The following is a 27165-nucleotide window of genomic DNA, read 5'->3' as shown; positions in this document are numbered from 1 at the left end:
GATTGGGTTAATCTGAATAACCCTCCGCTTGGAGTGTTTCCAAGTTTAAAGAGCTAGTTACGCCGGTACGCTTCTATTTCAACAAGAATCAGGACAAAGCTTCTCTAAATGAAGCATTTGTGCAGGTAAGGGGTGAAATAGGTTTGAGCCCAAAAAGCTGTTCCTTTCAGTTTGTGCCACTTTGGACAATAAATTGACCTCCACGCTCCGTCTTTCAGGGGAGTTTGGAGAAGTGTGCAGTGGACCGCTGAGGCTGCCTGGGAAAAGAGAGATCCAGGTTGCCATTAAGACGTTGAAAGCGGGCTACACCGAGCAGCAGAGGCGCGACTTCCTGTGGGAGGCGTCGATCATGGGCCAGTTCAACCATCCCAACATAATCCGTCTGGAGGGCGTGGTCACCAAGAGTGAGTCGTCCGTGTTTTGTCTCTCATGTGTCACAACATTCTCACTCCTTCACACACACACACACACACACACCGTGGACTTGTGTGGATCTTGTCAAACTTCTTGTGAAATCTGTACTTTGTCAGCACTGACTCAGCTCTGCTCTATCACCGGGCTTCAGATGTGCTTTGACAACTGCAGCTGAAGGTTTATCGAGCGCTCGGCTCCGCTGACTTGACCTTTGTCTGACTCGCTCGTACACTTGATACATGATTTCTGCTGCTACAGTAGCAGGACATTTAAACATCGACAAGAGTAGTTACAGGCTTATTATTCAACATACATGAGTTATATTATGGTAGGAGCCACATACAGAATAAAATGACTACTGACGTGTGCTTAAATTGTAGAAAATCAGTATAACATTATAACATTTTTGTTCATTCTATTAAAAATGATTGAACTATTCTTTTATTCACCTTTTTATTACTAATTCAGGTAATGTTCGCATGTAGTTGATGGCTCATGTTTCTCAAATATGTTTGTTTTTCTGCTGTTTTATCAGTTTTTAGATGAGAATTTTGTAATCTTCTGTACATATGTGGAAAAAGAAGTTGTTATATCTTCAGGATGTTCTGAAAACAACATAATGTGTTTGTAAATGTTTCTGTATTTCACTTCTATAGGCAAACCGGTGATGATCATCACTGAATATATGGAGAATGGATCTCTGGACACGTTTCTCAAGGTAAGATGAGAGTGGTTTCCAATGGAGTGGTGAAGGCTTTTGGAAGGTGGTAAAGATAAGAATTGGAACTAGGACCGTTCTGTTTATGTTAAAGCTTTTAAAAAGTGGAATTTTAAAGTACTTTTCCTGCCATTTTAACGTCAAATTTGTCAGAGCGCTGAGGCCACGCCTTTTGACTTTTGAGAAAATCCTTTGACAACTTGTCTAGAAACACATGGACCGAGTTTGACGTGGCTAGCTCAAACGTGCTAGGACGAGTTGGTTCAAATGTGTAGACTAGCCATTTTTGTTTTTCCAAAATGACCAAATTGTGGGTGGGCGGAGCTAATGGAAGTATATTAGAAATTTGTTTGGATTCATGAGAGCAACAAGTGTACCAAGTTTGGTTAAAATCAGTACAACTACGTGTGACTTAGACACGACAGAACAAATCTGAAATTTAGCATTTAAGACGAATTTTGGCCAAAGCCACAAACCCACCAAATTTTGTCCCGATCCGACAACTATTGTTTGACTATAACCAGACTTCTGGGGGGCGCTAAAGAGCCCTGGGGCTACAAACGGGTTTGTGCCTTATGCCACTATCGCATTTTTCACCGATCTGACCGCTGTGCCAAATTTCAGGAGTTTTTGTGCCCGTTAACCCCCCAAAAAAATGAGCGCAACATCGGAGGAAAAATAATCATCTCAACAGGAATGATAGGTTGCTGGCACATTCGTGCTTGGGCCCTAAATATAAGGAGGTTATTTTCATAAAGATCAGATTTCAGACGGTAATTCCCGACATGTGCATATCTGCACGACCGTCATTATTCAAAAATAATAGCTTCGTCGTCGTACTCACTCGAGTTTGACCGAAGAACAATATGTGATTTTCTTCCAGGGAATTTGTTGTAAAATCTCAGTCTGTGCTGCAGATTTTCAAGCTTTCACATTTTGACCCTGATGAAAAGAATATTTGTACATCCATGTGGGAAGATGGTGCGCTTTATTTTGTATGATCTCCTCCCACTCCTAGAATAGAACAAAATGTCAAAGTGACTGTGAGTGAGTGTTAAAACAACGTGCAGACCAAAAGTGAAAATAAGATAAAACTGCACACTGACATTGTTCTTCAGGGTGAAAAGCAGTCATCTAATTAACGGAATCTCACATAGCTGTTCACATGCTGTTGCTTACGAGCATGATGGAAGTGTTGAGATCGTAAAAAAAGAAGAAGCACAGGCTGAACCTGAACGCCGGAGAGGGGAAACAGACAAGAAAGTGCACTTAGTGTGCGAGGATGCACTTACGTGATTTGTATCGGCAAGAGTTTCCTTGTGGAAGCTGCTCATCGGAGAAGAAGGAGGCCAGATTATCTCAGAAACATCTTCAGAGGAGCTTTGGACGAGGCGAGACAAAAGCAAACGATTTCAATGTGTCTCAGGGTTTTGTCTTGAAGAACTTGTTGAACTGGTGGATTACATGAGCTTAAGGTAAAAGGACAAAAACTGGACGTGATCTCAAAACAGATTACTGATATGACGAGAGATCCTGAAGAAACTGGGGTCACTGATTAGATTGACACGGAGGAGAAATGAGTGTTTTTGCCCCGACCAAAGGTGGAGGCTTGTGTGAACAGGAACAGCCAATTTCCTGGCATGAGTCAGGGGCAGATTCATTCTCAAGTCTCATGATGAATTTGCAGGTCCTTTTACTGAAAGTCGATCAAATAAAACGCGTAAACTTAAGCTGTGATTCAGCGCTTTGGCTCGTGAGAGATTGGCATCGCTTGGGGAAACACTGTCTCAGTCATCATCATCATCTTCATCGCTACCATCTGATATCAGACGCCCGGCCCAAAGAAGAAGCCGTTACAGTCGTCATGTTGGAGAGATTAGTTTGATATGTGTGTGTTCAATAATTCATCATGGCCTCTCCAAGGATGTTGTAAAATTAAAGTTTAGTCAAATAGGAGAAAAAAAAAAAAAAAACACCAATCCAATCTGAAATCCCGCACCCCCCCCCCCCCCCCCCCCGGCCTTGACTGTCTGGCCTGAGCAGAGGACGATAAAGAAGAGGCAATCTGGCAGATCTGTGAATGAGGCGATCCCTCTTCCCCTCGTTCATTCTGTTCACCAGTGGTCCAGCGCTCGCTTGGCAGATGAATTGCGTAAACCCTGTATGGGATAAAAGGAGGACTGCAGATGGCGAATGGAGAGATGAAATAAATACGGTTGCAAGATGGTACGGGCATATTTCTGAATGGAGCCTGCGTCATGAAACAGATGAGTGTTCTGCCCAGAAACTGCAGCGACAACACAGCGGAGCTCAGTGACTCTGTTACCGCGGTTATTGTTTGTTTTACTTCAGTCTTACTCAGTGTTGACGCCAGAGACTGTTTACAACCAAATGGACGTAGTACTCCGGTTTCCTGCATGAAGCCAACCCGGAAGTAACAATATACTGAGTGGCCACCAGGGGTCGACTCCACTGGGAGCAGAAATAACTGTTTGAATAGAAGTCTCAGAGCTTCTACTTCTCACTTGATTTGTAACATCAGTTTTGTTGAGGAGTTCATGGTCTCAGTGGTCAGTTGCAGGTCTTCTTCAGTAGCACATGATGTTGTGATTGTGGACTAACGGTTAGCGCTGTTGCCTTTGCAGCAGACCTGGTCAGAACAAGGAGTTTGCATGTTCTCTCCGTGTGTGTGTGTGTAGGGGGGGTTTCTCCAGGTTCTCCGGTTTCCTCCCACAGTCCAAAAACATGTAGAGGTTATTGGACACTAACTTGACCATAATGAATGAATGAATGAATGAATGTTTACAGGGAAACGGATCATATGTACGGCACATATCGGTGGATTCACATCAACAGTGTAAGCCAAATCGAGAATTTCAAAGCTTCCTTGGATTCTTGTGGGTGATGGCGGTTGCCACTTTGTCTTGTGTTGCATTTCCATCGTGGTACGGTACAGTTTAGAAGGGTAAAGCCCTGGGTCAGGCTTGTATTTCGACTTAGAACAGTACCTTTACTTGGTAGACGGGGTGTGGGCTGCGCCCGGTGTCGGCCGTGTCGGCGAGATACGTAGCCTGACCTTGTGCGGGTGCGACGACAACGGATGGCGACATCGGACGCGACACAGCGGACGACATCCAGTGGAGGACATCCAGCAGCTCTTTGTGGACGTTTGTCTCAACAAAAACGTCAAGCTTTGTATGAGATTAGACTCGCACCCGACTGATGTCTGCGGAGCTCCACTCTGACCGTACTGTACCATTTCACTCTGGGTACCTTGTTTGGTACCCAGGAGGGGCTGGTTATTTTGGTACTATTCCTAATGGCAACGCTAACCACTTTACGTGAACACGGCTTTAAAGAAGAAATGATCACGTTCACCTGTTTCTACTAATATCAGTCGAAGCAGAAGCCGATTAAAAGCCACGTGTAGTGCAGTCATTTGACACAGGAATGAGTCAACCAATCAAACCCGTTCCCACTGGTCAAGAACACCTGGATTATGTGGCTTTCTTTGTGTTAATGTGGTGTCTTTTGCTAGAGTTTGGATGCACTGTTGGCATGCTTGAATTCAAATTTGCACAGGATGCTCTCGGAATGAGAGGATGCTGTGAGACAAAAGACAGAGGAAGGAGGGGAGGGCGCAGATCTGCTGTATGGTCAGAGTAACTGCTGACATGACTGTCCTCTGTGCTTCAGCGTGTAATCCTGGATGCCAAAATGGGGCGGCAGAGGAGTTGTGGGGAGTGGAGGGGGGGGGGGGGGGACCATCAGGCGAAACAGCACGGCAAAACACCCTGAGAAGTAATTACATGGATGGCTGCTGTACTGATGCCGGTATAAATGACACAGCCACGAGAAGAACCAGGGGTCGCACTGACTCCCGGATTAAGTGTCACAGCTTTGGACAATGCACGGCAAAGGGCTCATATTTCACGTCTTTGGCTTAACAACTCATTTCACATGTAAGAGGGATGTTCTGCCCGTGGAATAACAGGAGGGGCAGTTGCAGCGTTGATGGGAAAGCGAGGTTGAAGTCAACAACTACAGCTCTGCTGCATATCTTCCTGTGGAAATGTGCAGAAAGGATGAAGAAGGAAAAAAAAGGAGATTGGATAGTTTGCATGTGGATCGGAAGACGCTGAGGCTTAAACCAACAGTGAGAGCTGTCGCTGGTAGGAAGCGAAGAGGGAAAGAGGGAGTGCAGTGGAAAGGCTTTCGAAGGCAGTCACTGAACTTACTGTATTATATAAACTTAATATTTGCTCTTTACACACTTTATTATCAAACTGAGCATCAGTACTGACCACCCTAGATTATGATTTTGACCAATAAACTGTGATTAATGCATATTGTTAAACTAATACCGTTTGATTATTGTGTTTTTTAAAGCATAGTTCAGAGTCTTTGAAAGAGCGTTTGTTTTTTACCGCCGTTTCAATGTTTACACTTGCTCCCGTGTATAAATTGGACGAAAACAGATTGAAGCTGCTTCACAAAAAGGCTCAGATAATAAAAATATATGGCAGCTTAAGCCTGTAATATCTTAAGAGTATGTTATCTCACTGTAGACTTGTCTTTTCAGGCTGAAAACCGAGGTTTGTAAACCACGTCCTCTCCTGCACCAAAGCCCATAGAGAAAACCAGTGTTTTTAGCCAACAGGAACACAAGAGCTGCTGGTCTACTTCTGCCTCTTTTTGGTTATTTTTTGTCACTCAGGCAGAAGTCAGTAAAGGATCTCAAACACCAAAGTAACGAGATGGTGTATTTTAACTTACTGGTGGAGGTAGACGTGAATCAAAACGTCCTGTGTGCTGTGATGTGAAATTGACAATTTTCTCAATGGGGTTTGGTGTAGAGAGTTTTCAAAGTTGTTTCCAGGCAAAAAACTAACTCGAAGTGAGCAAGTTTTTGGCTCTAAGGCAGGTCCAGAGAAGTCAGTGTCGATAATGTGTCAATGTCTCATACAAGCACACTTCAGAAACCCCTGAACTGCCACATCCAGCCCTGCTATAAAAGCACACTTGGATTAATGCTGTGACTTGAATCAGGTTTGGCTGCTTTTTTCCCCACTCATGATCTGAGAGAAGCACCTTTTTCTTTTTTGCTCTCACATAATTCTTCACTGGATGTTGAAAGAGCTAATTATCAATATAGGGTTATGGAAATTTAAGTGCTACGAGAGAAGGTTAAGTCAGGGCTGGACATGAATAATGAGAAGGTGGCTGCGATTTTTTAAATAATTTTTTTGCTTTGGGGAGTCACTGCAGTTGTGGAGTCTGCAGCAAAAAAAAAAAAAACATGGTGTGATTCAGAGCAGCACTGAGCCCTGAGCGGGATTAAAAAAAAAAAAAGTATCTTTAATCTCGGTGTGGGCTTGTTCATAGAGCCAGAAATCAACATCATGAAGGACACGCGGTGGGCGGATCCATGTGAGGGATGACCTGAGGTAAAAATGATGCATGTTGGGGATGAGAAGACGAGGATTATCGTCGCCAGTAGAAGAAGGATGAGGAAATTGCTCGTCGTTAGAGACGACGAAATCACCCAGAAATTAAAATTGCCAACAATTAGAAGCAAATGAGAATAAGCCGCGGTAATGTGACTCAAACTGAGACAGAGTCGAGGCGCTCACAGTCGGGTCTCCATTGCCGTCCTGTAGGTAACAGTAATTGGCTTTTTTTGGGCTATCAGTAGCTGTGTGGCTTTCGTGCTACGGGGGCCAACTTTAAAGTGGCTTTTAGACGAATGCTCCGCTATTATTTTTCACCTTAGAGGTCACACACACACACACACACACGTCTTCTCTCCGCGGCTTATCCTTCGGAGTTGACCCAATTTAGTCAACACAGGCTTTAAACTGTGCCGAGCAAGTGACGGGGAAATGAAGCGTGTTTTCATTTAAAAAGAAGAGACATTTTTCGTTAATGTCAGACCGTGTGGGCGACACCTTTATCTTTGCAGGTTCTAGACACTAAGGGAAAATTCCAGGATTATACTTCTGTCTCATGTGTAATATTATTTCTTCTCTCTTTCTCGTCCGTTCTTTAGAAAAACGACGGTCAGTTCACGGTCATCCAGCTGGTCGGCATGCTGCGCGGTATCGCATCCGGAATGAGGTACGCACTCACAAGCACATGACCATAAATGAGCGCGTCACCATGACGTGGTTTTGACTAACTCTCGTTTGTTGACAAATCCAGGTACCTGTCCGACATGGGCTACGTCCACCGCGACCTCGCGGCTCGTAACATCCTGGTGAACAGTAACCTGGTGTGTAAAGTGTCCGATTTTGGCCTGTCCCGAGTTCTGGAGGACGACCCGGAGGCTGTGTACACCACACGGGTAAGACCGCATGTTTGTGTGTATCTTGTCCAGCTGTAAGTGAGCTGTGAGGGAGTTTTGATTGTCTGAAATGGAATTGAAATCTTTGAAAAACAAAGAGTTGGCAGCACATCCCACAAAGAGGATCTTTTTAAGACCCTCAAAAAGGAAGAATTAAGACCTATCGGCAGTGTAGTTCGTCGAGTGCTTAGCGGATGCTTATTGTGTTTCCGCGTCAAAGTTCACATCGTGCCTCATACTCATTCAGCCAGCCACGACGTTTGTCGTCTTCCAGACACCTTTTGTTAAATTTACAATTAAAGTGTAAACTGACGTCTTCTTCTTCTTCTTCTTCTACGTTTAAATGACGGTCACCGGTTCCAGAGCTTAACAGTAAAAAGACAGAAACTGAAACTGTTTGAACACTGTGGTCAAAGTCTGCTCCAAAATAACTGGCACGCGCCTCAATGACCTTAATTCAGTCCTGCAGACGGTAAAAGAGGTTGCGTATCATGATCATGTCCATCATAGTAGTAGTTTGCGTCATACCTGCAAAATCATGTGTTAAACTGCTGAACGCTGGGGAGTTAGTCTAGACTCTGAATATTGGGGTTTATAGTGACGATATTTACTTATGTGAATGTTTAGAAATTGAATTCCTTCAGGGATGAATAAGGTTTTCTGAATGTACAGTATGACATGCTAAAGCCACTGTTCCCTCTGTGTGTTGCTGTCTACAGTCTCACCATTAGATGTCACTCATTCTTACACACCTGACCTTTGGATCATGACGTTGTTGTAAAATGGAGAAAATTAGCAATTTATTTATATTTAACTGGCTGCTAATCAATTGTGGTCAGATGTCTGCCTGTCAGCTATTGTCTCATCAATAAATCGACCACTTCATACTATAGATTTTTCGTCAGAGTCAGTGAGAGAGAGAGAGAAAGAGAGACACGGGTGCACTTCGAGGGCAAACTCTTACGTCTGTTTTCCGTCATTTGCATTTATTCCAGTGTCTGTGTGTGTGTGTGTGCGCAGCGACTGTGGCTTTTTAAACTTTGGATTAAGTGGGGAAAACTCTCACACAGGCTCGTTCAAGCCCGGTGCGCACATTTTATTCTTCTCCGCTCGCGCGCGCGCACCAACACACACGCATACACAGACGAATATACTCGGGGAGCTGGTTTTAAATTGAGCTGTGTGTCCCAGGCTGAGTGGCGTTCCTGTCAACCAGAGACGGGCTGCTTCCTGCACAACGAGGCCCAATTAGTACTCGGTTCAGTCTCTGCAACACTCAATTAGCACCGAGTCTTGCTGCCTTAGCGCTAAATATCCTGTCACTCACCTCTCACTGCCAGGCTACATCTCTTCTTCCCCCCTCTCTCCCTCCCTCTCTCCCTCTCTCTGCCTCTCTTTTCCTGACGGTGCAGCAAGAATAATGTAATTCACACCCTTCAAATAATCAAGACCCCGAGATATCCTGCTGCTGCTGTGTTCATCAATACTGCATCAGGCTTATTTCACCACTCATCAGCCCAAAACACATTTTTCCTCCGGAACACAGCGAGTCCTCCCAAGAACTGATTCTGCCTCGGCTCTGAAAGTGCAATGATGGAGAGGGAGGGAAAGGGCACAGAGGAATCTCGGGCCCCCCGACGGTTAGGACAGGAAATTTGGAAGAAAAAAAGAAAAAATGAAACTTGGTATCATGAATATCTCCCTAAATTGGTATTCATTAGCAGGGATTGTGGGTTGGACCACATGTGGTAGAAGAGTAAATGTGAAGATTGCCTGAATGGCTGCAGCTGTATTTACACGCCCGCGATGTTGTTTGCACAAGAGTTAATGTTTGCAATGAAGCTGCTCCACATATGGAAATTATACGACCAGACGTCAAATATCTAATACGTTACTATGAGTTATGAGCATGTTATGATTTTTTTAACTGAATTGCCTTCCTTGCATGTTTACCGCAGGGCGGGAAGATTCCTATACGCTGGACGGCTCCGGAGGCGATCGCGTACAGGAAGTTCACGTCGGCGAGCGACGTGTGGAGTTACGGGATCGTCATGTGGGAGGTGATGTCGTACGGGGAGCGGCCCTACTGGGAGATGTCCAATCAGGATGTGAGTTCTTTCTTTCTTTTTATTTAGTTACCTTCATGATTTTCATTACAGTAAAATGTTTTTTGGAGCAGTGAGGAGAATATAATCATTATTTATGTCTGCCCCCTAATTGAAATAAAAATAATCTTATTTGCATATTTTTGAATTTGATTCAGTCAGAATAGAAGTCTTTATTCACTTTTGCTTATGATTCTTTTGTGCAGTGAAGACAAATCACTTTTGTGATTTGTAGTCGTCGCTAAATTTGTTTTGCTGTTTAATAAAATGCTGAATAAAAGGACAAATTATAAATTATAAAACCTTATAAAACCAAGTAAAGAGAATTCAGATAAAGGTGCTTCAGGCTCCACTCATCAAGCCTTTAATGTGTAGAATGTAAAAATTTAGGTGAAATTTACTTTCATTTGGCAGAAATTGAAGATAAAATGATTACATCGTGTCAGCTCGCCAAAGTTTTTTAACATTGGTTTCCAGGATAATCTGTTGCTGTCTTTTATCCACTCTGCACCAGTTACTGTACATGGAACATGCAGCAGAGCGACTGGAAAATGACAGAATTGATTTCATTGAGTGCTTTTAAATCCAAATTAAGAGCATTTGATCATCATATGATGATCAATTAATTAATCCACTTGTATATGTTGTTTATAAATGTGTCATTTTTTCTATTCATAGTTTTAATTGTGCAACTTTTGTTATTTGTGTTTTTGTTGTGATGCTGCAGATCTTTCAGAAACTAAAACCTTAACTCTAGGTTGACCAACTCTGAGTTTTGGGTTTCAGAACAGCAGTTCAATCAACTCTGAGTATGTTCACTCTGAGTTAAGCGTGTGCATTGGGAGTGTAAAAAAACATCATCAATGGAGCTCTGATACTACGATTCACCATGGCAACGGGGTAAACAAAGAGCACAGACTCCATTTGATCCAGTTGAGCAGAAATATTAACACATGCCAACGACCATGACATTTATGTTGAAAAACAGGAGAGAGGAGTCAATAAATGAGCACTATTACATTTTAATAGACTTCATTAATGATGATAAATGCTGCAGTCCTACCATATGTTCCATTTGATTTGATATTTATTCAGCTGGAACCTGACGAGACACAAACTGAAGACGAGAATATTGATCAAACTGATAAAACATAGTTTACTTATGGACCTATCATTTAAAGGTCCAACTGAAGAGTCCATCTTCAAACTGAATCACTTTTTTGACTCCATTTTACATTCAAAAAAAATTCCTAAAAATACTTTTATTATCCCAAAGGAAATTGTTTTTTTACAGTTGCTCCATATCAGACTCAGAAGTGCCAGTTTTTTAAAGAGCACACAAGTTAAAAGTTTGATCAAGTTTCCACGTGTAAATATAAACGCAGTCACTGAAATGCTGTCAAACATTAAGATTTCATCTACAGCGAGATTCAAAAAGTCACTTGTAAAACTACAGTGAAGTTAAAGTGTTTCCAGCTGCATCAGAAATATTCACATCAGCTATAATCTATAATAATGATGGGATCTATGACGGGAACATTTCACAACCTGACACATGATGACAACAGTACCAGAGAGTGTCTGCAGTGATGATTAGCCTACAGTAACACACGATTAAACAGTCTGACACAGTCTTAATGTGCACACAGTCACAGTGTTGGTGTGAACTATGGTGGAGCCAGCACTCTCACCCCATGAGCTCCCCTGGAAATGTGAGAGGGGGGGGTCCCTGTTCACAGGTTAGGTTGACGGAGTCGGGGTAACTGACTCAGAGTTAAGCTGAACTGTCTTTGTGAAATCGAAAAACCAGAGTTTCCCTCATCTCAGGGTTAACTAACTCAGAGTTTTCACTAAACCTGCTTTCTGAAACAGGCCCCAGGTCACTCTTTGGGAAAGAGTTGTTGTTTTTTATTTCAATGGGATTTACCTGGTTAACCCCAGGTGCACCCTGGGTAATTTGCTGTGGGAATAACACACAACTCCTTATATGGACATCCTGGGGGGGGGGGTGTTTATAGGTCACATCTTCAGACTTTAAAAAAATGCATTTTTAAAGGTTCTGATACATTTTACATCGTTTTTCGGGGTGAGGGGGTTTAAAACAGAATTTGCGATAATTATACAGAAATCACAAAGCAGACTGTTTTTATTTTATATTTATTTTTTACTTATGTATGTACACATTTCACAAATTCAATCCAATTTAAGAGCACTTCTAGATGGTGAAAATGAAAAAGAGTATATAAAACACTATATTACACTATAGAGGCTTATATATTCTTATAGCCTCTGTATGTACGTTTTAACATAGTAATGGAAAAAAAGTAGCCTAAATGCTCTGTGTTCTAAGAGTTAAATAAAGGTTAATAAATAGCAAAGGAGATTTTAAATAAATAATATTAAATAACTAAGGATTAAAACTCCAAAAAAACCCAATAAATCAAACTCTAACTTGTTGAACTTGTGCAGTTTCACACGGTCTTCATCAGCAGCTGGAGTTTGTCCAACGTTTTCTCAGCGCTCTTGTTTCTGCGTCACTAATTAAACGTTGGATCCTGTTCGTTTTAATCCGTACCAAAAAAGAAAAGAAAAGAAAAAAAAGCTGCGATGAGATTGCGCGTTATGTGCCAGATTATCTCTTGGCCAAAAATCATCCGTCAGGGTCGGTTGCCTGGCAACTGCCCAGATTCCAGGAAATGGTCTGGCACATGGCAAAAAATATATATCTATAATTTACTGGATTTTTTTGTGTTTATTTGTGTTTGTATGGAATAATAAACGAGATACGTCGCGTTAATTAGAGAGCTTTGGACGCCAGAGATGGATTTTTTTGGACAGGTTTGGACACAGAGCTGCGCTTCCGCTACGCCGCGCTACTGTTTTCTTACTTTTGCCGTCTCTGCTCCAAAGCTACTGGCTGCTAGCTCCGTGTTCAGCGGACAGATGGTGCCGTTCTCGTGTGAAACGTTCTGCCAAATAAGTATGTTTCCCAAAATATAGACATTTTTAGTTTTGAAGGACCTTGGAAAGTGTTGAAGTAGCAGCAGCAGGTATTCTTTTTATTCTGTTTATTTTCAAGCGTCAGTCTCGACACCTCAGCTGCGACCTCTCGGTTTAGCTCGCACACAGATATCACACTCATACGAGTCGCGGAGCATTTCTAAATAAGAGTCATCTGATCGCAAGTTGTACGCATAAGTGTAAAAATCTGTTTGATGGAGAAAGGAAGAGGGAAGGACGGAGGCGGCGGAGCGTGGTTCCTGGCAGCAGCAGCAGCGGAGTGATCGCGGCTGAAATTGGTTTTTGCAAATTATTGTTGTCAGGAGAAATCTGTGACAAAGAGCGCTGTTGAAAGTTTGGAAAATCTATCACCGCTTACCAAACACATAGATATGGTGTTATTTTATCTACCTCTTGTTGAGTTAATCCTGCTCCCACACTGTAGAGGATAATTGGCCAGATTTTTGGTCCCAATCTGTCTGTCAGATTCTAGGCTGATTTGATAAGATTATCTGGCCAAATTATCCTGTAAATGTGAGGTATTAACAGACGCTTTTGTTTGTAGAACCGTAACTTCTCAGACAGTCCACCTGCATGTCCGTTTACATTCTGAAGTCACGTTAAATCACGCAAGTTTCTGTGAGTTCCCAAAATCCCTGGAATCTCCTCCCCGATTAAACGTCCTGCGTCTTGACTGTAGTGTCTAATCTGTGCCTTCTCGGGATTAAATCACTGAAAATCGGTTCCCAAGTTCGTTCTCCCACGTTTTTATAATCAAGTTAGATTTATAAGTGGGACGGACTTTAGACAAAAAAACTGAAAAGTCAGTCAACATAAAAGTAAGATACGTATTTAAAACTATAGTCTGTAACTTTTGAATAGAAACATCCGTTACATTTACACAAAGCTGATTATCCACATGACTCTAGTATAGCGGGGGTTTCTTTAGATCTAGTTTTGCTCGGTAACATTCCCGCACTGCACACAGGAAGTGGAGGGAAGGAGGCAACAGCAGTGTTGCGCTAGTAAAGAGTACGACTGAAAACAACAAAGAAGTGTCGCGTGAAAAGTTTCAGAATTGAACTAGCAGTGGATAAACGCTTCTTGTTCCCGCCCACTTCTGCTCTGCTGCTGTATACACACCCACAGCTCCTCCCTCTGTCAGGTCTGATCACTTCGCTTGACATTTTGTAGGAGGCAGCACACAAATACTTGTGAAGAGGCAGAAAAATAACATAAAACAACAAAAATCTTGCACGCTTAGTGAGTCTCATGTAAGAGTTTGAAGCAAAGTGATGAGGAAATAAGATGTTAATTCATCCGTTCATGGTGCATTTAGATTAAAACACTGGATTAGAATCTGTTACCGATTCGTGTCGTCTCATTTTCACACCTCTCGCTAAAGTCCAGAGATGTTTTTGTCCCAATTTAAAGCCTAATTCTTCTAATATATTGTCAAATAATCATATAGAATTAGTCATTTTTGAGCGGCGCGCGGCGGAACATTCAGTTAACGCAGAGCCGTCCATCGGAGAGAGAAATGTGATTCAGAGGAGGACGGGATGTGAGCTTGCAGGTCATTTCAATGCAGAGATCTGCAGTCGTGTCACATGGGCACCGTGGCGTGTGTGTGTGTGTGTGTGTGTGAGAATGTATAGCATCTGATCCCAACACACACACACACACACACACACCACACACAGGCAACATATGCACACACAGCCCTCCAGTGACCTCTTCATCCCCTCCCTCCTTTAGTTATGAGACTCCGTCTGTCTGTCTGGAAGAGTCTAGAGTTGGAGAGGAGAGGAGAGGAGAGGAGAGGAGAGGAGAGGAGTGGAGAGGAGTGGAGTGGAGTGGAGAGGACGTTTGATGTTTAATTGAAAGTGTTATGCCGGATTTTCTCTGATCTGCACAAAAAAAAGTGCAGGCTCCCACACTCTCTTTCCCTCTAAGCTCTCGCCTTCTGTTTGCCATTTCACTCCCGTCTTCCCTCCGTCCTCGCTTTTGTCTCCAAAATAATTCAATCCATGCAACATATTCTCGTCCACCTCTGTGTCTCTCCCTCTCTCTCTCTGTCTCTCTCTCACCTCCGCCGCTCATCTTCCCCCTCTGATCTCTCTCCTCCCTGCCACTCAGCGACGTGCAGCCTCTTCCCCAGCTCAGCGTGCACCCATAACTCCATGGCGCCGCCTCGATCTCTCTCGCTCTCACGCGTGCGTGTGCGCTCACACGTGTACCGCAGTGCGATCACGTCTGTCTTCTGTTCCGCGTGTGAATTTGACACAAGTAAAGGCTGTCATGAACTCAACAAATCAATTCCCTCCAGTGTTTTTGCCCTGGCAGAACTAGGCTGAAAACTTCAGCCTGCTTTTCCACTGCCGGCTCTCTGGGATTTATTCATTATTCATGCAACTCAAACCCCCCCCCCCCCCCTTTTTAAACGGGTAAATCTGTGATTCAGTGCATCAGAATTCTGGGTTATTCAGCTTGATAAAGTAAACAAAATCATACTTTCATGGTTGTTTGTGGTTGATCTTCGCGGGGGTGTTTGGTTGTTGGTTTGTTTTGCTGACTAACTTCATGCCGTCTTGAGTCCAAGGGTCGGGTAAGAAATGGAAAAGTCTGAGCCTCCCTGAAGAGAATCCGAGCTTCTGTATCGAGGAAAAAAAAAAGAGGTTGTTACACGTTCACATGTCAAAACAAGTCATGTCCTCTCCACTCGCTCATCCACTCAGACTTCGGCCACGCAGGAGATTTTCTCCCACTGTCTGTGTGGAATCAGCTCATATATAAAATCCCACACGAAACAAGACTCGACATTTTTCGTACACTTTACGTTACAATAATCTTTTAGTAGTTTCTTCCAAATGCAGTTCACACATCCTTATGTGTATTTTACTACACCTTTTATTGATTTACTGTAAAGCTCTTTGATAGAAAGGGCAAAACAAATACATGTATTATTATTATATTATTCCTGATCACATTGGTAAACAATGGTATTATAGTTCGTTAATACCATGATTATTTCCAAAGTAATGTCCAGGTTATTATTAGAATAACATATTGATAATTATCATATGGTAAAGTTGACATTTATCTCCCTTAAAATGTTATAACGATGCTATTACTTTGTAATTACTGTAGAAATAAGATGAAATTACCATTTATATTGCTCCACTATTACAGAATTATTACTGTATTGTTCGTACTACAGAGATTATACTACTTTGGTTGTTTTGTCAGCTGCTTTTAAAGAGTGTTTTAAAGGTTTTCAGCTTCTTGCCAAAGTCCAGGTTTAAAGCAATGCTATGTAACTCTTGCTGTGTTGTTACTGTAGCAAACGCACGATGATAAAAGCAGGTTTTCAGTGCGGCTTTAAGGCCTTTTTAAAAAATGTGCATGTTAATATTCCTTTTTTTTCAACCCTATAATCAGTCAATGCAGTTTTAGCATCAGTGACAGAATTTATTCAGTGACGGCGTTTGTTTTTTCACACCTGAATGTCAAAATTAATCTCCCAATTATTTGCACTTCCTTACCATTTATTTGCACTTCGCGGTCGATGTGCAAAAGCCTTTACCCTGGAAATCACTGGACCCAAATTTGGCCGTTTGTGTTGCTAAGTCAATCGTTTATAAACTTCCTTTTCCCTCTGCCATCAGACAGGAGTACAATGACTTACATCTCCTCCTATACACCTGATATTCCATCTACCTTGCACGCTTTTTATTTACAGAATCTTTCTTTACTTTTCTTTTCTTTTACTTGCATAGTTTATCTTCTTTATTTTCTCTTTGCTTATTTTCGTACCTCTTTAACAGGCATTCAGTGTGGACCACAAAGTCAGAATTTCATTGTAGAGCTGAAACAATTGATCGTTGAATCGATCGGTTTGAAGCTTTTTTTCATGATTAAAACGAGATTTCTGATTGTTTAAGCTTCTTAAGCGAGTATTTTCTTTATTTCTTTGCTCTGGATAACAAAGAAATCATTAAAAGTCAATCATTTTGTTTTGTGGACAAAACAAGACATTTGAGAATATCATCATTACCAGGTTTGACGAACACTGATCAGCATATTTTAAGGTTTTCTGCTATTTTATGGACCAAACGATTAATCAATCAATCGAGAAAAATCGACGGATGAATCGATTATGAAGATAATCGTTAGTTGCAGCTCGAGTTTCTTCACTGTACATATGACAGTAAACGCTTCTTTAGTTCATGTGCAGACTGTGAATGGAAGTTGTGATGCTGCTGCTTCAACAGGGTTAAATACTCCTGTATCTCCTTCTATCAAATAAAATGATGATGAGTTGTGAATTTTGAACACATGTTTTTTATCTGCAGGGATCCTCAGTGTTAGTGTTTAACATAAAGCCTCTCACTGTTCCTCACCCTTTCATTTTAATACTGTCAATTGGGCACTTTTCTCTCCCTCTTTCCCTCCATTTCTGAACCCATAAGTGAGTCATTTTTAGACTTTTTAAGTGTACCGTCTCGGGATGTGTTCCCAAAATAACCCCTCCTCCCTGCCCATTGTCTATTTACAGGTAATAAAAGCAATAGAGGAGAGCTATAGGTTGCCAGGTCCTATGGACTGCCCCGAGGCTCTGTACCACCTAATGATGGACTGCTGGCAGCGCGAGCGCAGCAACCGCCCCAAGTTTGACGAGATCGTGTGTCTACTCGACAAACTCATTCGCAATCCCAGCTCGTTAAAGAAGCTGGTCAACTCCTCGCACAGGTGCGACGCCACGCGCATCACACACACACACACACACACACACACACACACACAACACTCAGTGTGTGTTTGTACTGTTTGTGTACACGTGGATATGAATTTTACTCGCACTTTCAGCGTCAGTTGTGTGTTCTTTAAATTGACTTGTTCTTCCCCACTGCGAGCGAATGGGCTCATCATCATCATCATCATTCAGATTAAATATAGTGTCTAATGAACTATTGATTGAATTAGGACGTACTGTACTTACCGTCGACGAGATTAAACGAACGTGGATTGATTATTTTTTGACTTTAAAGCACTTTAAATCTTTAAGTCTGAACTGTGTTTGAAAAACGTTCATTACTAAGCCTCACGATGCCGTGCGTCAGTGTGTGGTGACCACACTAAATTGCTGCGAGTGCTCTGAAGCAGACATTTTTGTCAGACACCCTCATTACCTTATTTTTCTATTTTAGAAATAATATGAGGTGTTTCCACCCTCTCTCACACTCACACTCACTCACACCTCTAACCTCAAGCATAACCAGTTAATATTTAACGCTAAACCCTAAACCAGGTCCTCACAAATGAGGTTCTGCCTCATTAGCAGTGTTGTACAGTAACTAAGTACAAATACTTTGATCACGTATCTGTACTTTACTTTGTCATTTATATTTCTAGCAACTTTTACTCCACTGCATTTCCTCTAACTATCTTTGTTACTCGTTACTACCAAATAAAATCAGGGAAGGAGGAGTTGGTAATGGTCTGTATTTATATAGAGCTTTTCTAGTCGTATAGTTTTGCCATTCACCCAATAACACATATATAGACTAGCAGAGAGGAATTGAACCCAAAACCTTCCAGTTGTAAGACAACTCACCCTACCACTGAGCCAGCATGGCTCAATCTGAACTCATTTATGTCATAAAAAAAGAATTTTGAGTACTTAAGTGCCATAAATGTCATAAACATTAAGACTTTTACTGAAGTAGTATTATAAAAAAAAGTGATTTAAACTTCTTCCAAAGTCATTTTTTGCTTTTACTCTTGTAGATACTTTATACAAGACTGTACTTAACCCCATGCTGCAGTGTGTGAATGGGTGAAAATGTGCGTAAAGCATCTCATCAAGACTAGAAGAGCTCTATATAAATACAGACCATAATACCAACTCTTATTCTTCTGATTTTATTTGGTATAACAAGTACTTAATGACTTAAGTTTAGTATAATGTAAGTATAGTCACATGCTTTAAGACTTTTAGTGACTTCAACTTCTACCAAAGTCATTTTCTGTTAACATACTGCTCATTAGGACCAGGTTTTCAGTCTCCATGAGGACTACTGGTCCCGGCAAGCTCAGTGTTTATGCCAGGTACACACACACATGTACTCAGTAAATGAGCGGCATGTCTAACAGCCCGTGCAATAACATATGACAGATTAAAGGAAACAGCAGCAGCGGCGGCAGCAGCAGCGCTCGGCCTTGTTCTACATGACGGTGCGTTCAAGCCTCAGAGTGGAGAATATTGTTGGCTGGCATGATGAACCGTTTTGTTTGATAGCATGAGGATATTTTTTTCTTTTTCATGAAGTGTGAGCAGAATGACAACGAGTCCTGTGTGACGGTGCATAACTCCAGTGTTATCACGGCGCGCTGGTAACTGTCAGGAGCGTCAAAATACACTTGATTGCACAGTGAATCACACACACACACACACACACAGGCTCATTTACATTTATGATAATGATGTGAAGCAGAGCTTGTTCACATACAGTTCTGTAATCTACTGTTTGATAGAATACACTAATAATTCTTTCCTTTTTTTTTCACCATGTCCACATGTGATAGGGTTTCCAACTTGTTAGTGGAACACGCCAACGTACAAGGCGACTGCAACACCCTGAGCCAGACTGTCGGCGAGTGGCTCGACTCCATCAAGATGGGCCGCTACACGGAGCTCTTCATGGAAGGAGGCTACTCTTCACTGGAGACGGTGGCTCAGATGACTTCAGAGTAAGGCCACGTCAGCAAATGACCACATGTACATATGCAAGTAATCTCACATCTAAATGTGTGGATGATTTGAGCTTTTTTTTAATCTGTCAGAGTAAATCATTCCGAGGTGTAGGATTTGAATGTGTGTGCGTGTATATCGACAGTATTTTTGAACTTAAGGAGCGTGAGATAAACTACTAGGCAACTATGAGGCTAATTTATTTGATCGCACTTGTATATAAAAAAAGTGGATCCAGTTGCAAAATGAACTCCCTATTTTGGCGCCATGTCAATTTTTGGAACAGGAAATTCAAATTCAACAGACTTCATGCTGCCAGCAGGTGGTGCTATACCCTTCACTTAGTTTTGGTGTGCTGATGTTTTCTGGCCGCGTCTCTTATGTCATCAGTTTCGAGCAGATCGGTCCATGAACGGCAAAGTTCACGGCAGTTCACTTCCTGTTTCATGCCAACATTCCAATGGTTGCCGTGGCAACGTCCCTTTGAATCCGCGAGACCTTTTGATAATTTTTCCATCTTTGATGTTTCTAGTACAAATTGACGCTGCTACGATGATTGCGTAAACAAATAGCCAATATGGACGCCAAATTCAAAATGGCCGACTCCCTGTTGACTTGAGGTCATGGTCGCAATAGACTTTTTTTTTCGTCTTGCCCTGTAACATGTTTACACCAAGTTTCGTAAAATTTTGTGCAACTTAGTTTTGGTCTTGTCCTACCGTGTTTCACCCATTTTACACCTTGCAATTTTCTTGTGTATTTCTCTAAAAATTAACATCATGTGCCATTAAAGAAGACCTAAAACTAGTATTTGAGACCATTTAAATAATGGTATCGCCCCCTGGTGGCTTCCTGGTTAAGTTCACCCTGCAAACTGGAAGACTGCATCTGCTATTATATATAAGGTTTTGTACATTATCATACACAAGGGTCAGTCATTTATGAAAAGAAAAGAGCACAAAGAAGGTTTAAATCATGTTATACAACAGGGATAAGTAGTGAAGTGCAGAATTGTAAAGGAGTAGAAGCAGCAAAGGTAAGTTATTTAATTGCTTTAAAAAGAGTCTTGTAAAATATTGGTATTATATATAATATTTGTGAGATAATTGCTTTATAATTAATGACCTGTGGTTTGCCGTTTTTCTCAGGGATTTGCGGAAAGTTGGCGTGAATCTGGCCGGACATCAGAAAAAAATCATCACTAGCATCCAGGAGATGAGAGTCCAAATGAACAACACCAACTCGACTGTAAACATGTGATGCATATGTACAGGCAAAAACACACACACACACACACACACACACATTCACAGACACACACAGTATATGGGCCTAGTATGTGAAGAAAAGACTCGCTGTTGGACCTAGAGCAGCTTAGCACTTTTTAACGTGGACGTGGAAACCCAGTGTTAATGGATCTAAACGGAAGCATCCGTGGAGTTTGCTTGTGGTGTCACTGGGGGATGTTTCTGACATTGCTGGGCTAAAACCAAACTGAACTGAACTGAGCGGCGCTGACACGAAGGGGAACTTTGAGATTAAAAGTAATGAACTGCATTACACCTTGCGACGTGAAGACTTTTACATCTACTTACTCTCATTTTTTTTTTGTGAATCTTGGGATTTCTAATATCTTGTGCACTCTTTGGATTATCTCGGATCCGGCATGAAGCGCGGAGTGTAGAGTGTAGGCTCTGAGAGAGAGACTGTCTCACACTGCATCACACACATGAAGGCTCAAAGTCACATGTTTTCAGCCTGTCTCAGGTGATCAGAGCCCAACACACCTGAAGAGCACTGGCTTATTCCCTGGCATTCTATAGACGTACACTTCCATCAGGCATTGTTCAATTTAACACTGGTCCCAGGCAGTGTTCACATGTAACAATTGATCAAAAGCAAAATACTTCATTGTTTCAATTTGCTTTGCTCTGTTGATGTGCTTTGGTCTTTTGTTTTCCTGTCACACTCAGGTCCCAATGCCACAAAACTGTCGCTGTAATCCAGCTTTTTAAGGTCTGCACATGTTATATTCACCAACGCTCACATCATTATCGTCCATAAAGCAATGCAAGACAAGAACACATGGTACAACTTCCATTGTTTATAGGAGCTGAAATTCAAATCAAGGCTCCCGGCTCTGGCATTCTTTATTTCTTATGTTCTGGCTGAATGTAAAACACTAGACATAACACGGTGTTCTGTCGCAGCATCAAGAATGTGGCAATAGAACCATTCTGGTCCTTCAAATTAGTCTCTGAATGATGCCGCTGCTTGTACAAGAGTTTCTGGCTTTGCTTTCTCTAACAATCTCTTCCCAAGACATTGATATGTTCTCTCTGATAAGTTCTTGCAAATCCCCATCATTCACCAAGATTCTCAAGGACCTTTCACCAGGTTCTTCCTGCAACATTAGACATCCAAACATTCACAAAGGTACATTTAATAAGATCCAGTGACTTTCTTTTTGCATTCCAATGGAAGCTTTGCTTATGGAAAACTGTCCTGATGGAACATTTGCTGATGTAAAGATGGGACTGCGTCTCAGATTATCATGGAAAGGATCAACTAGATTATTCTGGAACTGCTCCGAAAGGATCAGCCAGATTCTTTTGGGACTGTTCAGGAAGGATTGACCAGATTTGTTTGGTACTGTCCAGAAAGGATTGACCAGATTATCTTGGAACTGTTCAGAAAGGATCAGCCATATTTTTTTGGAACTGCTCCGAAAGGATTGACCAGATTCTTTTGGGACTGTTGAGGAAGGAGCAGCCAAAATCTCTCAGAACTGCTCGGAAAGGATCAACTAGATTCTTTGGAATTGTTCAGAAAGGATTGACCAGATTCTCCTGGAACTGCTCAGAAAGGATCAGCCAAATTCTTTTGGGACTGACCAGATTATTTTGGAACTGCTCCGAAAGCATCATCCAGATTATTTTGGAACTGCGCCAAAAGGATCCGCTACGTTCTACAGGGACTGTTCCAATGAATGAACCTTCACTGAGATAATGAAGGAAAACTTCCAACAACCTTCAGGTACCACAGAAGACGCTCAGCTGTCCGTTCAGTTCCCCCGTGTTGGCGTCGCAGAGACTGGCTGCCTCGACACATCCGCCGCACCACAATAAGCACTCTAACCTGAAAAAGGGACTGCTGGAAAAAAAAGGGAGGGCAATATGGATCAACTTGATAATCATTTATTTATTTATACTTGTTTAAAGAAATGAGCAAAAACTATGTAGACGGTTTGTGTTCCATCGTAATATTCTCGTGGACTTCCGAGCAAATCTGCCTACACGTCTTTCATGTATATAATGTACTATATATTTAAAGCAGGGAGCGTCGTGTGGACAGGTTGATGATGATCAAGCATTTCAGAGAAGCAGACGTCGGAAAATATTCAGAATCGTAGCATATCCGATCGGGTATGCAGACACGTCAGTTATTTATATTACCTTGTCGATGATTGTGTACCATTTCAAGATTTGGTGCGAGACCTATAAATATTTCCACCGAGGCTTTGTTTGTAAAGGTGGAGAAGTGTACGCACAGGGATTGATATACTGTATGTATGATGTGGTCATAATTTAAACAATGATGTCAATGATCAAAGCCCTTGCTTTGCTTCTCCGTGGTAGCATCCGAGTAGCTACGCTTGGATGCTTTTTGTTTTGCTAAAACTTGGCCCGTTTCACTTTCGTCTTCAACTATATCAGGAAATCAAATCTGGCAGTAGATATATATATACATATATATATATGTATATATATATATATATATATATATATATATATATATATATTCTCTTTGCAGACGACGTGCTGATATTTTTCATGGTTGTGTACGCGGTGAACTTACTGCGAGTGCTTGTGAAATGAAATGAGATTGTAAAGTTAGTTTTTATAAGAGCTGGTTCACCGGGCTGTCCGAGAAGCACAGAGGGCAACACAAGAAGAATGTAAGTGTTTTAAGGGGAATTTTGCTTTTTTTCATTTTTTTTTTTTTTAAGGGTTATTCTTTTCTTCTAAACACCCAGAACTTCCACTGAGTTAAAATATAGTCGAGTTAAAATACGTCTTGACTGGAGACATAAACAGAAAATGATTGGGGTCAACTAAGGCGCCCTTTACACCTGGCATTAGAAGGCGTCTGTGGTGTCCATATCAAGTTCCGATTGCTATCCGATCACAGTCTTCCCCCTTTATGTTGCCTCTCCCTGTTGTTGTTGTTGGGGGCCAAACGTTCTACTACCAGAGCGAAAGTTTGATTGACGGCAAATATCTGCATAGCCGCAATAATCTGCATTTTATTACTTTGGCGATTTGGCTCAAGCTTGTGTATTATACGCTGTATTTTTAGTTGAATTTAGGTAGCATTAGCTCTTGGGCGTTTTGTCCCTTTTTCTTTTTCTTTTTTTTAGAACACAACAAACTTATTTCAATCAACTAGTTCTCGTTTTTTTTGTCTCCTCAGAGACGCAACCAATTTAAAACATTATACATAGATTACTGAGGCTATGCAGATGTTTCATTTTTTTGGTGGGTGGGATGCATCCATAATGTAGTTGGACTGGATGCTTTAAATTTACCACACAGCAAGTTTCATTTGATTGGCTGTTAACAACTCTAATTTTCATTTTTCATTTTAAAGCCGAAACCTATGACGTGGTATCAGTGCCTCTCGTCTTTTAAGAGCACCGTTTCTTTCCCTCCCTCCTGCCAAAATCCTACAGTATGCCCTAGTTTTTTTCCCCCCTGAATTTCTACACTATTAAAGTGAACTCTATTTTTTTTGCCAACAATATCTACAGGCAATAAAAAAAAGAATGTCAGACAAATGTTGGAACTAATTTAATTTGCACTTTATGAGAAATCCGTTGCCCTTTCGTTCGACTTTTTAGCATCATGGTTTATAATTGCTCTAAATGTTTGTTTTAATGCTTCCCATTAAAGTGAAATTTGACAGTAAAGCACAAGGAATTGGTTTTTAGTTTTAAAAATAAACAGAGCTATACATAGGTTTCTTCATATAGAGCAGGAGTACGCATAAGCAGAGGATTTTACAGGCAGATCGTCGAGAGAAGTGTCTTTATTGATACGAATGGTTCATTCTCAGCGCTTCAGAATCTTTGAATCAGTTCTCGTTCAGCGGGCGGCAACAAACCGGCGAAGACTTCGACGATTTATCGACGCGTAATTTCTCAAACGACGACTGTCGGCTGGGACTTCAGCACGTCAGTTTTATATCGGAAGTAAAACATGGAAGAACGTTTGGTTTAACATCTCCAACTTTCTGAAGATTCTAGAATTAAAATTTTTTTTTTGTTTTTTATTTATTTTATTTTTTTATTAAATATTGGGGTTCATTGAAATCGGCTCCAGAATAAAAGCACTGTTGGTTTGACTGCAGTTCTTGCAAAAATTTATAAAAGCAATATTTGCCAATTTGTGATATTATTAGGTGGAAAATTTGTATTTGTACTGGCAATATCGTGACATCGCAGACTCCACTTCTTCTTCGTTTTTTTTCTTTTTGAATTGAAGTTTTTAAATGTAAATTTAAATTTGCAACTGTACAGCTGACGTCTCAGGAAGTGGAAAATAAGTTGGGTTCATTCGTTGGGACTGAAAATGTTGACATTTCCCCCCCGCGCGGGTCAAAGACGATTCTGTTGTCCATAACTCACACGTTAGACTTTACAACGATTAAATAACTGTTTTTGTGATTCATTGAAAGCACAGTTAAAAAAATACTTTACCTATCGATGTGCTATTGGTTTGTTTTATGAGTCTGTCATGTGTTCTGTACGTGTTGATGTTTTTGTAGTGTGTTATCAAATTTCTATATTTTTGCAATAAAACCTTGTCAAAAAAATGTTGATTTCATTTTCATTCATTTCATACAGTTTGTACACGTGTAACGGTTTAATTTGGTCTTTAATTCTGAATGTGCTCTCGGTTGTTGCTGTTGTTGTTGTCAACAACTAATGGACGGAAATCCGTCAAAAAATGTTGACCTTTTGTGATTCCCGGGCTTTTTATGTAACTCATCAACATTTTTACAGTCGTCAGAGGTGTTGCCATGACGTGTGTTTCAAACACTCGTGTGTTCCCTCAGGTTCAATAAGGTTGTAATAACGTGGAGAAAAAAATGCCTGTGGTTTTTCTCAGCTCAGTTTTTTTTTGTCCAATACTGAATTTGTCATGTTTTTATTATATGTCATGGCAAAAAAAACAACAACGAAGAATTACATGTATAACAAATAGATTTTTAAATGGCATATATGCAATATAGACCTTAAAATGTATAGTATGTCATTTTTAATATGAACAAATGACATTACATTTTAGATTTATGTTACTTTTAAACCATTTGAATGAATGAACCCAGTGATGATTAACACGACTCTCTCTGTGTTTCTCAGTATATTCTCAGCTGTTGACATCTCATCGCACGACAACATTCCCGTCCTGCACACAGGAAGTGACACGTTTTCTTTGTCATTATAGACGGAGGCAACATCATGCGAGTAGAGAAGGAAAGATGTGAACAGGTTAGAATGAAGTGCCCGTGAAAAGTTTCAGGAATTTATTCTGCTGCATAGTGACGAAACAAATACTTCTTGTCCCCGCCCGCCCCTGCGCTGTTGCTGTATACACACTAACGCTCCCTCAGTCAAGTTACGCACCGCGACTTTTGCGCACGCTCTATCCTAATGTCTTTATTTCTCCACATACGTTGTTTCTGTTCGTGCAGACATACTGAGACAGAATAACAATGTTATAAAGTCTCTTGAGTGCTGTGTGATGAAACTGAGCTTCTCTACACGAGTGTAAGTGGTGACTGACCCCACAGGCCTGACTGTGGCTTCATTCACTCGACTTCAAAGCCTGACTGTATTAGAAACATGTACACATTTATCTGCTGCTGCTGCTGCTGCTGCTGCTGCTGCTGCTGCTGCTGCTGATTCCCGCTCTCGTACACATTGACTGTCATTAACACGTCCCAGAACAGCACTCAAACCCCCTGACACTTGTGCTAATTACACAAAATTAGCGTGTTAGCACACTGAGGGCATTTTCACACCTGTGGTGTCGTTGCCTGAATCAGCAGACTAATAGAATTTATGTAATTTGACAGGATTTGCGTTTGTGTGTTTCCTGTTTGTCCTCGTTGTCGGTCGGTCTGTATGTGACAAGACTTTTCCTGGACGATGTTTTTCTAGCGCTGCAACTGGACATGGTTTAGTCTTCTTCTGATGTCGAGTGAGAGGGAGGAACAGATGGAGGAAGACGGATAAATAAACACTGAGAAAATAGAGGAAAATATGCTGAAACCAAAAGTATCAGTGACCTCGTTCAGACTGATCATATGTAGATCTGAGGCGTCTCAATCTGTCGCAAAAAAAAATCACATTCAGTGTTATTTTGAGCCCACGTTCCTGTACATATGTACAGACACAATCTGGATTATCGACCGCCTCTTCAGATTACATCATCTGATTTGTATAATTTTTTTTTTTTTACAATAATCAGTGATCACATGTTGATTTACTTGTTGCCACCTCAACGATAGTCTCACTGATCTGATTTCTTTGAATAGTGACAGTTTGATGTCATGTTACAGCAGCGTGAGTAGTCACTTGAAACATTAGTCGTGGGTCTCGTTTAAAAACACAATTTTGAGCTTGTAACCAGACATGACGTCAGAGGGGAAGCCTGTTCCGTCACAGGAGAAGCCTCCAGGATTCATTTTATAGCAGAACTTTGCAAATGTGGTCGCTTTTTTTCCCGCCTTTTTCTCTGCAGAGCTCCCCCTACAGTTTCGGAGT

The 27165-nt window shown here is 41.3% G+C and overlaps 1 protein-coding gene across 2 annotated transcripts in view; it reads left to right on the top strand.

Moving 5' to 3' along the window:
* LOC131446304 (ephrin type-A receptor 5) overlaps window positions 1–25202 on the top strand; it is an 86561-nt gene extending 61359 nt beyond the window's left edge. Inside the window, exons 12-19 of one of the 2 annotated variants that reach the window (XM_058617451.1) lie at window positions 219–404; window positions 1071–1132; window positions 7182–7249; window positions 7334–7475; window positions 9434–9583; window positions 17139–17332; window positions 19169–19333; window positions 20483–25202. In XM_058617451.1, the coding sequence (XP_058473434.1) occupies window positions 219–404; window positions 1071–1132; window positions 7182–7249; window positions 7334–7475; window positions 9434–9583; window positions 17139–17332; window positions 19169–19333; window positions 20483–20594 (1079 nt within the window). In that variant the 3' untranslated portion in view covers window positions 20595–25202. Of the gene's footprint in view, window positions 1–218; window positions 405–1070; window positions 1133–7181; window positions 7250–7333; window positions 7476–9433; window positions 9584–17138; window positions 17333–19168; window positions 19362–20482 lie in introns of both variants that reach the window. The other variant, XM_058617452.1, reaches the window with a different exon arrangement.
* Window positions 25203–27165: the final 1963 nt, after the last annotated feature.

Source organism: Solea solea, chromosome 19 (genome assembly GCF_958295425.1).
Source record: "Solea solea chromosome 19, fSolSol10.1, whole genome shotgun sequence".
Classification (NCBI taxonomy): Eukaryota; Metazoa; Chordata; class Actinopteri; order Pleuronectiformes; family Soleidae; genus Solea; species Solea solea.
This window is presented reverse-complemented; position numbering and strand designations above follow the sequence as displayed.